Raw genomic sequence first — 14,413 nt, 5'->3', positions numbered from 1 at the left:
GTCTGCTCTGCAGTGGTGGTGGCCAGCCCGCCCCTCACAACCACCACCGTGTCTCAGACACCTGCTGCTCTCTGATGGCTAGGTACACAACCGTGTGTACGTCTGAGGCAGCTGGTGGCATTTTTGGCATATGTTTAATTGTATTCAGGGATGGCTAACAATATTTTAACCTTTTAGGGAGGAGGAAAAATGGAGATTGGGTCTTTGACAAAGAACAAATAGGGGAAATTGGTTTTTCATAAATTTCTGGTGTTTCAATGAATGTATCTTTTGGCTTTGGCACATAGGAGATTTTTTTTACCTGTTATCTGTTTATCTTTACCTCTATTTTGAAAGAAAATATAATTTCCCTTGTAGCCTACAAATCTGAAAGGTACTAATATACCTTTACTTAAGATAACCAGCCAACAGTGCTCTGGTTTTTTGTTTGTCATTTGTTTTCCTTAAAGCTTGTTTTGATGCTAGGATTATCATAGGAAGTAGCAGTAACAGTTAATATATAGTGTTACTGTGTGCCAGGCCAGAGGCTAAACTCTTTACGCATATTAGCTCATTTAACCCTCATGGCAAGCCTATGACTCATATACGATCATTATCCCTATTTCACGGAGGAGGAAAGTGAGGTTCAGAGATGTTGAGTAACTTGTCCTGGGTTGCACAGCTAAGTAGTGGGAGAGTCAGCATCTGAGCCCAGCACCTCCCACTCCAGAGCCTGAGCTCTGGGCCTCTGCTTTCTTCACTGTGCAAGCTGGTCTGATGCCACCGTGTTTTTCACCCGTCTTCCTTCCCAGATGCACAAGTCTGGTGTTCTGAGGAAGGCCATTGACTACATCAAATACTTGCAGCAGGTCAATCATAAACTGCGCCAGGAGAACATGGTGCTGAAACTGGCAAATCAGAAGAACAGTAAGTGTGCTCGTTGAGAAAAGGGTTTCAGACTTTCCGGTTATAGTAGAAGTCCTGTGCTGGGCACTGGGGAGGGTCCACTGATGTGTACAAGGTGCCTTCAGGGGTGAAGCAGGAGCAGGGGCTGTGCATCCCTCACCTAGCCCAGCTCCAGCCCAGGTGGGGTGCTATAAAACGGACCGTTTGCCAGGTAGGGTTTTCTTTACAGAGCTCTTGAAGGGCATTGACCTAGGCAGCCTGGTGGACAATGATGTGGACCTGAAGATCGATGACTTTAATCAGAATGTCCTTCTGATGTCGCCTCCGGCCTCCGACTCAGGGTCCCAGGCAGGCTTCTCCCCCTACTCCATCGACTCTGAGCCAGGAAGCCCTCTATTGGATGATGCAAAGGTAATGAGCTTTTGAAATCCCCTGACCCCTGGAATCTCTCCCATCTCCCCGAAGTTAATAGTGGGGAGGCTGCAGACAGTGGTCCAGGTCAGGTGTTCAGAGGCCCTGGGCTGGAGAGGAACGAGAATTCTGTGAAATTAGCCACGTACTGGAGAATAAAGAAAAAGAAAGCTGACTCTGTATGGGGATACAACCTCCGGTTTTACTGGTCCTTGCTGAAAGGGCCCATCAGAGGGGAATAATGGCCAAATCCAGCATGGGAACACACAGCGGCTGTCGTGCGGAGCTAGGAGTTGCTGGAGGCGCCTCATTGCTTCCCTTGCCCATGATGAGCCTGGCAAGACCACTTTGTGAGGTTCATCAGTTGGGTTAGGATGAGGCTGCCTCTGGGTCCTCTTTGGGAAATGATTACAGTTTGCAGTCTAACAGATAACATTCCTACCAAGGGCCTTTAATTGTGGAAGAAAGCCCCTGGCAATTCTTGTTTAATGGAATTCGTTAAAAGAGGCTGAAGCCTAATGATCTTCCCGGGAACCTGTGGAGACCACTGGGGTTTGTGCTGTATTTTGACATTGGCAGTTTCTGGCTTCAAAAGCACAGAGTTTCCTTCTAGCGTAAGTTGTTTTTTTTTAAATTTATTTATTTTATTTGTTTATTTTTGGCTGCGTTGGGTCTTCATTGCTACGCGAGGGCCTTCTCTAGTTGCGGCGAGCAGGGGCCACTCCCCGTCGCGGTGCACGGGCCCCCCACCGCGGTGGCTTCTCTTGTTGCGGAGCACAGGCTCTAGAGTGCAGGCTCAGTAGTTGTGGCGCACGGGCCCAGTTGCTCCTCGGCATGTGGAATCTTCCCGGACCAGGGCTCGAACCTGGGTCCCCTGCACTGGCAGGCGGATTCCCAACCACTGTGCCACCAGGGAAGCCCCTAGCATAAGTTTTTGTTCAGGCCGTTTATTGTATCATGTACTTAATTTTATTAAGGAAGCTCTATTTTTGAAATATTTTATAAATGTGATTCTGCTTGGTAACAAAAGGCCACATGACATATACGTTAAATTAGATAGGCGTCTGAATCGTCAGAAGAAATTTTCAAATGGTTTAAAAAAAGGAGTTGTGTGGGGTGTACACCTTGGGAGTCAGCGGAGATCTGGTTCCAGTCTCCCTCCCTCCTTAGGCTCCCTGGGCAGGCAGGGCCTCTGCCTCCAGTTCTCCCTCTGTAAAACTGGGGAGAAAACAAAACAATGTTATGGTTTTAGAATAGGCAGGCGTCTGGGAATTCCCTGGCAGGCCAGTGGTTAGGACTCCGCACTTTCACTGCCGAGGGCCCGGGTTCAATCCCTGGTTGGGGAACTAAGATCCTATTAGCTGTGTGGTGCGGCTGAAAAAAAAAAAGAATAAGCAAGCTTCTGTAAATAGGTTCATACTAAAGTATGGTCTTTAATCAACTTTGAGGTGTAATTTATATGTGATACAATACACCTATTTTACTGTATCGTGCAGTATAATGAGTTTTAACAAACATATACGCTTATGTGTAACTCACAGTAATCAAGATATAGAGTAAAAAGCTGAAAGCGTTTCTTCCAAGATCAAGAACAAGGCAAGGATACCCACTCTCACCACTTTTATTCTACATAGAATTGGAAGTCCTAGCCACAGTGATCAGACAAGAAAAAGAAATAAAAGGAATCCAAACTGGAAAGAAAGAAGTAAAACTGTCACCGTTGGGCTTCTCTGCTGGCGTACTGGTTGGGAGTCCGCCTGCCAATGCAGGGGACATGGGTTTGATCCCTGGTCCGGGAAGATCCCACGTGCCGCGGAGCAACTAAGCCCGTGTGCCACAACTACTGAGCCTGCCCTCTAGAGCCTGCAAGCCACAACTGCTGAGCCCGTGTGCCACAACTACTGAAGCCCGCGCACCTAGAGCCCGTGCTCCGCAGCAAGAGAAGCCACCGCGATGAGAAGCCCGCGCACCGCAACAAAGAGTAGCCCCCGCCTTGCTGCAACGAAAGAAAGCCCGCACACAGCAACAAGGACCCAATGCAGCCAAAAATAAATAAATAAACAAACAAACAAAAAACTGTCACTGTTTGCAGATGACATGATACTATATATAGGAAATTCTAAAGACACCTTCAAAAAACTATTAGAACTAATAAATAAATTCAGTAAGTTTGCAGGATACGAAATTAATATACAGAAATCTGTTACATTTCTGTACACTAACAACGAAGTATCAGAAAGAGAAATGAAGAAAACAATCCCATTTACAATTGCATCGAAAAGAATAAAATACCTAGGAATAAATCTAACCAAGTAGGTAAAAGACCTGTACTGGAGAAACTATAAGACACTGATGAAAGAAACTGATGACAACACAAACAGATGGAAAGGTATATCATGCTCATGGGTTGGAAGAATTAATACTGTTAAAATGACCATATTCCTCAAGGCAACCTACAGATTCAGTGCAATCCCTATCAAAATACCAAAGACATTTTTCACAGAACTAGAACAAATAATTCTAAAATTTATGTGGAAACACAGAGGACCCCAAATAGCGAAAACAATCTTGAGAAAGAACAACAGAGCTGGAGGTAGCACATTCCCTGATTTCAAACTACAGTAATCAAAACAATGTGGTACTGGCACAAAAACACACACATAGATCAATGGAACAGAATAGAGAGCCTAGAAACAAACCCATACTTATACGGTCAGTTAATCTATGACAAAGGAGGCAAGAATATACAAAGGGGAAATGACAGCTTCTTCAATAAATGGTGCTGGGAAAACGGGACAGCTACCTGCAGAAGAATCGACTGGACTACTTTCTCACACCATCTACAAAAATAAACTCAAACTGGATCAAAGACTTAAATGTAAGACCTGAAGCCATAAGACTCCCAGAAGAAAACATAGGCAGTATGCTCTTTGTTATCAGTCTTAGCAGTTTTTTAAAATTAATTAATTTCTTTATTTTTATTTATTTATTTTTGGCTGCATTGGGTCATCGTTGTTGCGTGCGCAGGCTTTCTCTAGTTGTGGCGAGCGGGGGCTGCTCTTCGTTGCGGTGCGTGGGCTTCTCATCACAATCGGAATGAGCAATCAGAAGAACAAAGTCCTTTTTTTTTAAAATTTAATTTAATTTATTTATTTTTGGCTTCATTGCTGCACGCGGGCTTTCTCTAGTTGCGGCGAGGGGGGTTACTCTTCATTGCAGCGCGCAGGCTTCTCATCGTGGTGGCTTCTCTTGTTGCGGAGCACGGGCTCTAGGCGCGTGGGCTTCAGTAGTTGTGGCACATGGGCTCAGCAGTTGTGGCTTGCAGGCTCTAGAGTACAGGCTCGGTAGTTGCGGTGCACGGGCTTCATTGCTGTGCAGCATGTGGGATCTTCCCGGACTGGGGCTCGAACCCGTGTCCCCTGCATTGGCAGGCGGATTCTAAACCACTGTGCCACCAGGGAAATCTGGTCTTAGCAAATTTGGGGGGGCTGTGTCTCCTCAGGCAAGGGGAACAAAAGCAAAAATAAACAAATGGGACTACATCAAATTAAAAAGCTTTTGCATAGGGACTTCCCTGGTGGTCCAGTGGTAAAGAATCTGCCTTCCAATGCAGGAGACATGGGTTCGATCCCTGGTCGGACAACTAAGATCCCACATGCCGCTGGGCAACTAAGACTGTGTGCCACAACTACTGAGCCCACGCAGCTTAACTAGAGAGCCTGCATGCCACAAACTACAAAACCCATGTGCTCTGGAGCCCACACGCCACAACTACAGAGCCCAAGCGCTCTGGAAGCTGCGCCCCACAACTAGAGAGAGAAAAACCTGCACGCCACAACTAGAGGGGAACCCACAGGCTACAACTAGAGAGAAGCCCACACGCCACAACGGAGAGCCCGCGCACCACAACAAAAAGATTCTGCGTGCCACAACTAAGACCCGACGCAGCTAAAAATAAAAATAAATTAAGAAAAAAAAAAAGAGTAGACGGATGTAACCCTAAAAAAAAAACAAAAGTAAAACCTTTTGCACAGCAAAGGAAACTACTAACAAAACTAAAAGGCTACCTACTGAATGGAAGAAGGTATTTGCAAACAATATATCTAATAAGGGGTTAGTATCCAAAATTTTCAAAGAACTCGTACAACTCAACATCAGAAAAATCCCCAAACAACAATTTTAAAATGGGCAGAAAACATGAATAGACATTTTTGCAAGACATACAAATGGCCAACAGGCACATGAAAAGATGCTCAACATCAGGAATTCCCTGGTGGTCCAGTGGTCAGGACTCCGAGCTTCCATTGTAGGGAACATGGGTTTGATCCCTTGTCAGGGGACTAGATCCTGCATGCCACAACTAAGATTTCGCATGCCGCAACTAAAAAGATCCCACACGCAGCAACGAAGATCCCGCATGCCACAACTAAGACCCGGCACAGCCAAAGAAATAAATATTTAAAAAAAAAAAGATATATGTACCCCTGTGTTTGTTGCAGCATTATTTACAATAGCCAAGATAAGGAAGCAACCTGAGTGCCCAGAAATAGATGAATGGATAAAGAAGATGTGGTACATATGCAGTGAAATACTAGCCATAAAAAAAGAGTGAAATCTTGCCATTTGTGACAACATGGATGGACCTAGAGGGTATTATGCTAAGTGAAATAAAAGAGACAGAATGATAGGTGTTGGTGAGGATGTGGAGAAAAGGGGACCCTCATGCACTATTGGTGGAAATGAAAATTGATGCAGCCACTATGGAAAACAGTAGGGAGGTTCCTCAAAAAATTTGAAATAGAACTACCATCCAATCCAGCAGTTCCACTTCTGGGTATTTTTCTGAAGAAAACAAAAACACTAATTCAAAAAGTAATGTTTACCCTTATGTTTATTGCAGCATTATTTGCAATAGCCCAAGATATGGAAGCAACCTAAGTGCCCACGGATAGATGAGTAGATAAAGAAGATGTGGTATAGATATACAGTGTAATGTTACTCAGCTGTAAAAAAGAATGAGATCTTGTCACACCATGTATGATCCTAGAGGGTATTATGCTAAGTGAAATGAGTCAGACAAAGACAAATACATAGGATTTCACTTATATATGGAATCTAAAAAACAAAACAAATGGACGAACACAACAAAACGAAACAGACTGGTAGATACAGAGAACAAATGGGTGATTGCCAGAGGGGAGGGAGTTGGGAGGGTGAGTGAAATAGGTGAGGGGAGGTTAAGAGATACTACAAACTAAAAAAAAATTTTAAAAAAAAGATACTACAAACTTCCAGTTACAAAATAAATGTCACAGGGGTGAAATATACAACATGGGGAATACAGTCAGTAATATCGTAGTGCTTTTGTATGGTGACAGATGGTAACTAGACTTATCATGGAGCTGATGTAATGTATGAAAATATCAAGTCACTCTGTTGTGCACCTGGAACCAACATAGTGTTGTAGGTCAATTATACTTCAATTAAAAAATAACAATAGGGAATTCCCTGGAGGTCCAGTGGTTGGGACTCCGCTCTTTCACTGCTGAGGGCCTGGGTTCGATCCCTGGTCAGGGAACTAAGATCTTATCAGCTGCGTGGTACAGCCAAAAACAAAACAAAAAACAATAAATGGGGCTTCCCTGGTGGCACAGTGGTTAAGAGTCCACCTGCCAGTGCAGTGGACACAGGTTCGAGCCCTGGTCCGGGATGATCCCACATGCCACGGAGCAACTAAGCCCGTGCATCACAACTACTGAGCCTGTGCTCTAGAGCCCGAGAACCACAGCCACTGAGCCCACGTGCCGCAACTACTGAAGCTTGCGTGCCTAGAGCCCATGCTCTGCAACAAGAGAAGCCACCGCAATGAGAAGCCCGTGCACTGCAACAAAGAGTAGCCACTGCTCGCCACAACTAGGGAAAGCCCGCGCACAGCAACAAAGACCCAAGGCAGCCAAAAATAAATAAAATAAAAATAAATAAATTTATAAGAAAACAAAACGATAAATGAATAAATGTCTTCTAGTTTAAAACAAAATGATATAGAACATTTTTATCTCCCATGAACTTACACCTTTGCAGGAAGTGCACACATGCCTCTCCAGCCTCAGACAACTTCTGATCTGCCTTCTGTCGCTTTAGGTTAGCTTGCCTGTTGTGGAATTACACAGAAACAGAATCCTGCGGAGCGTTCTCGTTTGTGGTGGAGCTCTGTTGTAAAAGCAGAGCTCATGTCCCTCTGGTCTTTAGAACATGTTCTTCTCCCAGGTGGCAAGAGGGCAAGTGCTTTCTTCCCATCTGACTTAATGGCCTTGAATTTAAATCTCACAATCTGATTCCGATATATATAAAAGTAAAATGCTATAAAAACCCACGCAGTATTCGTTCTAATCTTGCGGCCCCCTGTTTTGAAGGTCAAAGATGAGCCAGACTCTCCTCCGGTAGCCCTTGGCATGGTGGACCGCTCGCGAATCCTGCTGTGTGTCCTCACCTTCCTGGGCCTCTCCTTTAACCCCCTGACCGCCCTGCTGCAATGGGGAGGGGCCCACGACTCGGACCAGCATCCACACTCAGGCTCTGGCCGCAGCATGCTGTCACTCGAGTCAGGTAGGTGGAAGACCCCTCGTGCCACCCGGGCCTGGGTGGGCTGCTGTGGCAGCAGAAGGCCCTGCATGCAGCCACTCGGCTTGTCCGCCAGGTCCCGAAGGGCTTTCTTAGGGGACCCCCACCTGCTTGCTTCTGATAGGGACAGGCATAAGTCGCATTTCGGAAGTAACAGGCAAACCCAAGTTCAGTCAGAAAAAGCAAAACAAATCAGGACCCTGCGCTGCCGTAACTGGGGGTTTGAGGGTGTGGCTGTTTGAAGGAGGATGTGGTCTTCTTACTGCCTGAGTCATTAAACCAGTGGCCTAACCCTGCCTCGGCTAACAAAGATTTTTGTGGCATCCTGCCCCACAGTGACAAGGGCTACAGGTTTCCTAGTTAGGCTGTAGAATTGTCCCAGATTTGCTACAGTGTGGATTAAGGTGCATGTATTATTCCTCCCCTCTGCACTTCGACATGGTTACTAAATGAAGCAATCGCATTTGTTCCGAAAATGAGGTAGGAGGCTCTTTCCTGTCACAATGAGGGGTCAGTCAGGTGCCCTGCAGTGTCCCAGGGCTGCTTCGGGAGGCGCTTCCCCACGGGCTCAGCTGCGCCGCTCCTCCTTAGGCTCTGGGGGCTGGCTGGGCTGGATGATGCCGACGCTGCTCCTGTGGCTGGTGAACGGTGTGATTGTCCTGAGCGTCTTCGTGAAGCTGCTGGTCCACGGGGAGCCAGTGGTCCGGCCGCATTCGCGCTCCTCGGTCACCTTCTGGAGGCACCGGAAACAGGCAGACCTGGACCTGGCCCGGGTGAGTCCTGCCACCTGCCTTTCCCCTTCCTCCCCCAGGCTCGGCCCATAACTCGGCAACTTATTCCAGCACCCCAGCGTATAAAAATACCCCGGGGGCAAGAGGAGGAGGGGACCCTACCCCCAACAGTTCCAGGGCAGCGGAGGAGAGGGCACCTAGGCAGAAGTGATTCCACGGACACGAGCTGATCTCTAGTCTGTAACATGACGGGAGAGTAAAGTGCTCTGGGAGCCTGGGGTGTGAGCAGAGCAGTCAAGACCAGGAAGGCCCTTCCAAGGGGAGAGGACGGCAGGAATAGGTGGGCTTCTGGGGGACTGGCAAGTAGATGGTATGTCTGGAGTGTAGGATATGTCGGGGGAGACGAGGGCTATGGCTGGTAGTGTAGCTAGGGCCCAAGTTGGAGACGTATTTGACTAGTGACTGATTTGAGGTTTTTGTCCCAGTTCTCTGGAGAACCAGGAAGGTTTTTGAGCAGGAAAATTCGCTGGAAGTCCTCTTTTGAAATCAACAAAGGAGTTTATGGGAAGGATTCTGGGGCAAACTCACGGCACGGAAGGAAGAGTTAAACACCCGTGTCTCGGGAGGAACAAGGACCAGGACAGGCCTCGGCAGCAGGTAGCCGTGGGCCTGCTCTCCCCGCCTGCAAGCTGCAGAGCCCACAAGAGAGGATTTGGCCAGCCAGTCCGTCAGTGGACCTGTCAGCCATGTCCAGGGCTGCGGCTACTGGAATGTAGGTGTGGTTGTTGGCGCTACCCCTAACGCAGGATGACACGCACCCCTAGATGTTTATCCTAGAGACGGGTTCAGGGCTGTGTTTTACGAACGTCATTCTGGTGGCAGTATGAAGGGTGGGTTGGAGGAGGGAGACACAAGATGCATGGAAGCAAGTGAGGGTGCTCTTAGAAGAGGCTGGGTGAGAGGTGACAAGGACCTGGAAACTGAAAGGAAAGTCATGGATTCAAGAAATACTTGAGATGTGTAATGGAAGGAAAGTGGCAGTGACAGTGACTCAGAGATGGGGGAGGCTGGAAGCTCTGGTGGGCTCCGTCTAACCGTGTTGCTTGGAAGTGCTGTGAGAGGGCCCTGAGGGTGAGAAGCTTCCAGACCAGGAGGCATGCCGTGGGGGCCAAGACGGGTCGGGACCAGGGTGTGTTGGAAGCTGTGCGTCTGCCAGGGGAGGGCGCTCAAGGGCGAGTTGCATTGGTGAGTTGGAAGAGACAAGAGCCAAAGCCCGAGCCTTGGAAACAGCCAACCTTCCTGGGAAAGACGGGCAAGAGGAGCCAGGAGACACAGAGAAAGGCCCACCTCCTTCGGAATCTGTAAACACAGGTGCTTCTCCTGGCTGGAAGGATGGCAGCACCACCTCAGAGACTGTCATCCTCAGAGCGTTGGCGTCCACTTTCCCCTTGTAAGGATCCTCTTTTCTGTAATGGTGCAGGAAGGAAAGTACAGGTATCATACCCACTGCATGATGGGAAGGGAGAAGAGCCTTTACTCCAGTTTCTCAAGACTGTGTCGCCTCCAGTCATGAGAAAAAGGCCTTCAATACAGGGCAGGAGACTCCCCGCTAGACCCTCTCAGGTTGGCAGAGAGTTGTTCAGATCCTTGGTTAGAGTAGTTCAGCTGTGTATTTGCCTAAAACTGTGGTTCTCAAACGTCAGACATTAGGATCACCCGGAGGCCCCAACCCCAGAGGCTCTGATTCAGTAGGTCGGGGGGAGGGTTAGAGTGAGGCACCAAGAATTCACATTTCCCACAAGATTCCCAGAAACCAGTAGCATCTAACAAGATACTGTTGGTCTCTGGGAACCACACTTTGAGAACCTGAAAGCCTAAAAGATCACATCGTTCATCATCTAAATCCATGTCATCACCTTATGTATGAAAGCTACGGTGGGAAATTCTGAATCAGTATTTGCTTGAAGATATAACATGATACCATCCCAATTTAGTAAAACGGCTGGGAGGAAATATATCAAAATGTCAGCAGTCATTCTTTCTGGGGGATAAGATTACAGGTGATTTCTTTTTACTTTTTTTGTAGCTTTCTAAATTTTCCCAGATTTTCTTCAGTGAGCATGTATTACTCTTGATAATCTGGAGGGGTGAAGAGAAAGTAAGAGTTTTTGTTAAAGCAAAACAAAAAGGCCACATCAAGGCCAGCGAACATTACACCTTCTTGCTTCTTGCTAGGGGGATTTTGCAGCTGCCGCTGCCAACCTGCAAACCTGCCTGTCGGTGTTGGGCCGGGCACTGCCCACCTCCCGCCTGGACCTGGCCTGCAGCCTCTCCTGGAACGTGATCCGCTACAGCCTGCAGAAGCTGCGCCTGGTGCGCTGGCTGCTCAAGAAGGTCTTCCAGCACCGGCGGGCCACCCTGGCCACCGCCGCAGGCTTTGAGGAGGAAGCTAAGACCAGCGCCCGGGATGCAGCCCTGGCCTATCACAGGCTGCACCAGCTGCACATCACAGGTGAGGGCTGCCACCACGGCCCGTCTTGCCTCGAAGTGCCCCCATGCCATTGCTCCACCCTGGCGCAGTTTGTCAGTTTTCTGCCCCAGCTGAATGACGTCCCCTTCACACTACCCATTTAGGATGGTTAGACAAACAGCCACGGCGGTAAAGATTGCAGTTCATCAATTTAAGACACACATTTTTCACATTAACATCTCTACACTTGGCTTTGTCCTCTATACAATGAGTGTCATGGTTGAGTTGGCAGTGTTTTTTCCTTGGTGGTACTTAACAGTGAAACTTAAAATTGATGGCATCTTAGTTTCAGTGAAATATGATCATTTATTTCATTCAACGCACTCCTGCTCTAATAGAGAAGCAGACAGGTCAGCAAATGAATTACTGTTCTGTGTGGTAGAGGTAGCAGAAGAATTGGATTTCAGTTCAGGGGAAGGGGTACTTGTTGGGGAGGGTTTCAGGAAAGGCTTTCTGGAAAGTCTCGGCTTTGCATGAAAGGATGCGTGGAGTTCACCAGCTCTGCAGAAGGGGAGGTGCCTTCCAGGCAGAGGGATGCGTGTTCCCAAGGAGGAACCCCACGTGGGTGGCTCTGGAGGAGAATATTTCAGTGGTCCCCAAGGTGGCTGTGCAAGGGGCGAGGGATGGGAGCCAGCGCAGTGGAGGAAATGACGTCATCAGGTCTGTGCTTCTGAGGTCGAGAAGATTCGCTCTGAAGAGAGGATTGAGGCTGCCTTCAGGAAGGACCAGTGGAAGCTAATGCAGGTGCCAAGAGAACAAGACAGAGAGAAAGGAGAAAGTGGGGTTGACAGGCCTTGGGGACTCATTGGACGGGAAGGGTAAGGAAAGGAGCTGGCTAAGATGATTCCCTAGTTTCTTGCTTGAGAGTTTGGGTGAACGCTGTTGCCACCAGCAAAGGTGAGGAAAACAAGAGGAAAAGCAGTTTTCTAGGGAGGAGGTGAGAAGTTCCGCTCGGGACACTTGCCTGTGAGACACCGAGGGGAAATGATGCAGTGGTGGGGGCCACGCTGGATCTGTAGCCCAAGGAAAGGAGCTGGGTCTTTGGCCTGCAGGTGAGAATGAAAACCATGGGCGCTGATGAGAGGGCTTGTGGTGAAGGGGGGGCCCCTCGAGGGCATGTGGAAGGAGACCCGCATGGTGGAAGGGGCAGGCCCAGGACAAGGAGTCGGGCGGAGGCTGCCTGAGAGGTGGTCAGGCAGGAGAGGCCAAGATGCTTGGTGTAGGGGGAGCAAAGTCAGAGGGTTCAAGAAGGGAAGTTGCTGCTGGGCCACCAATAAAGATGAAGGCAGAGAGCAGCAGTGGGATGTGGTAACAGGAAGGCAATAGAAGGCAATAGAAGGCTCCTAGAGGGGGCTTCAGCCCAGGCCCCAGGGGGAATGGAGGTGAGACACTGGGGCCAGCTGTGGGGTGTGAACACCTGGGGCCTTCGTAGAGTTCTAGCAGAGAGCCATTTGCAGACCTACCCTGCTTCTCTGTCCCATCAGTGTGCCTGGGCCCGGGGGGAAGGAACCAGCTCCATCCCAGGTCTCTGATCTGGAGGCTGCATCTGTTCAGGAGAATTCCAGCTGGGATGGTTCACATCACTCATTCTGCCTGCATTCACTGAGCACTCTGTGGGCCTGGCCCTGCACCAGGCACCAAGAGGACAGAGGTGACTAAGAGGTGACACGGTCCCCACACTGCCCTCCGCCTTCCTTCCCTGCAAAGGAGAAAGCCCAGTCGGTGGTGCCTCCTGGGGGAGACCAACACCTAACGCCTGTGCAGAATGAAGTCTGGGGGCTGATAAAAGACCAGAGAGGCTGGGTGGGGTCGGGAGGCCTGGCTGGGCCACCCCTGAGGCTCAGCACAGCGAGGCGCCTGCTTGCCTCGGGCACCTCCCTGCGCTGTGGTGAGGGCCGAAGCAGGCGGCAGCGTGAAAGCCTCAGAGCCTCGACGGGCCCCGGGGCCTGAGCAAGGGCACTCTGGTCCCTGAGTTCAGGGCCACCGCAGACTAGCTGTACAGCCCTCACGGGAGGGTTAGTAAGCCTTTCCTGGCCTTCCACCTCTGCCCCATGATGTGTCCGCTGTCATGGCTCAGTTGTGTGTCACGTCCCCCCCTCAGAAGGGTGTGCGCTTATATACTGTGGGGTCTTGTTGAATGAAAATAAATTCACATCAGTTTGTTCTTGGGTTTTTGTCTTTAATTTTTATAACCTTTCTCGCAACATTTGGAGACACAGGATTGTGTTAGCAGGACGTGGCCGTGCTGTTGACGCCGTTTTGGAAAGCGTTGCAGTTGGCGCCTCTGAGTCCTGTTCACCGGCCTGCAGTCACAGCCACTCCCATGACACAGGGCTGGGGCCGTGGGCCAGGCCCGTGACCCGTGTTTTCTCTTGTCCCCAGCAACCTGTGAGGCAGAAAGGAGCACACCGCTACCAAGTCACAGAGCCTGGCACCCCATCCAGGACTGTCTGATCACCAAGCTCCCAGACTTTCTCCTCTGGTTCTGCTGTTGCTGCGATTGTGCTTGAGAAAGCAGGAAAAAGCTTGGGTTGAGGGAATCTGTCAACAATCGTTGTCCGTTTCTGCCGCCATAGGCAAGCTTCCTGTGGGATCCGCCTGTTCAGATGTACACATGGCTTTGTGCGCTGTGAACCTGGCTGAATGTGCAGAGGAGAAAATCCCCCCGAGCACGCTGGTTGAGATCCATCTCACGGCCGCCATGGGGCTCAAGACCCGGTGTGGAGGCAAGCTGGGCTTCCTGGCGGTGAGTGTCCTTCAGTTCCCTTCTGTGGACCTTCGCTGAGTGCCCTTCCCAGCCAGGAGCCAAGATGTGAACATAGGTGTGGGCCCCCACCCTTGGGGGCCGACCACTTAGAGGGGTAGACATTCATTCAGTGGGTCATTCCACAAATACTTAGGGCAGTGAACACAACAGATGAAATTCCTCCCTTAAAAGCATAACAAGGCATTTTAGTGCCCTGAGGTGAGAAGATTGATTCAGTGATAAGAGCGACCTGTATTCAGGGGTTAATATATGACTCTTCTGCTTGGAATCTTCTGGTTGTGTCTCCTGGTTCTTTTATTCACTCAGAAGTATTCTATTTGGTACCTTGTGTTGATCACGGCACTGTGGGTCCAGAAGTGGAAAACGATGTATGTCTTGTGAGGAGCTCAGGTCAGATTCTGGGTGGGAACTGGGGTTTCAGGCGCCTCCAGTGAGCCTGACACAGGGCCAGCCTCGGGAATTCACAAC

The 14,413-nt window shown here is 49.2% G+C and overlaps 1 protein-coding gene across 1 annotated transcript in view; it reads left to right on the top strand.

The window, feature by feature from the left end:
- Window positions 1-14,413, top strand: part of SREBF2 (sterol regulatory element binding transcription factor 2) — a 59,990-nt gene that overhangs the window by 27,310 nt on the left and 18,267 nt on the right. The window contains exons 6-11 of the mRNA XM_082420594.1: window positions 792-906; window positions 1,115-1,296; window positions 7,710-7,902; window positions 8,509-8,690; window positions 10,884-11,160; window positions 13,755-13,924. Coding sequence (XP_082276720.1) covers window positions 792-906; window positions 1,115-1,296; window positions 7,710-7,902; window positions 8,509-8,690; window positions 10,884-11,160; window positions 13,755-13,924 — 1,119 coding nt within the window. The remainder of the gene's footprint in view (window positions 1-791; window positions 907-1,114; window positions 1,297-7,709; window positions 7,903-8,508; window positions 8,691-10,883; window positions 11,161-13,754; window positions 13,925-14,413) is intronic.

This window comes from Balaenoptera physalus, assembly GCF_965194825.1.
Source record: "Balaenoptera physalus genome assembly, chromosome: 13".
Classification (NCBI taxonomy): domain Eukaryota; kingdom Metazoa; phylum Chordata; class Mammalia; order Artiodactyla; family Balaenopteridae; genus Balaenoptera; species Balaenoptera physalus.
The sequence above is the reverse complement of the archived record's forward strand: the minus strand, read 5'-3'. Positions and strand labels throughout refer to the sequence as shown.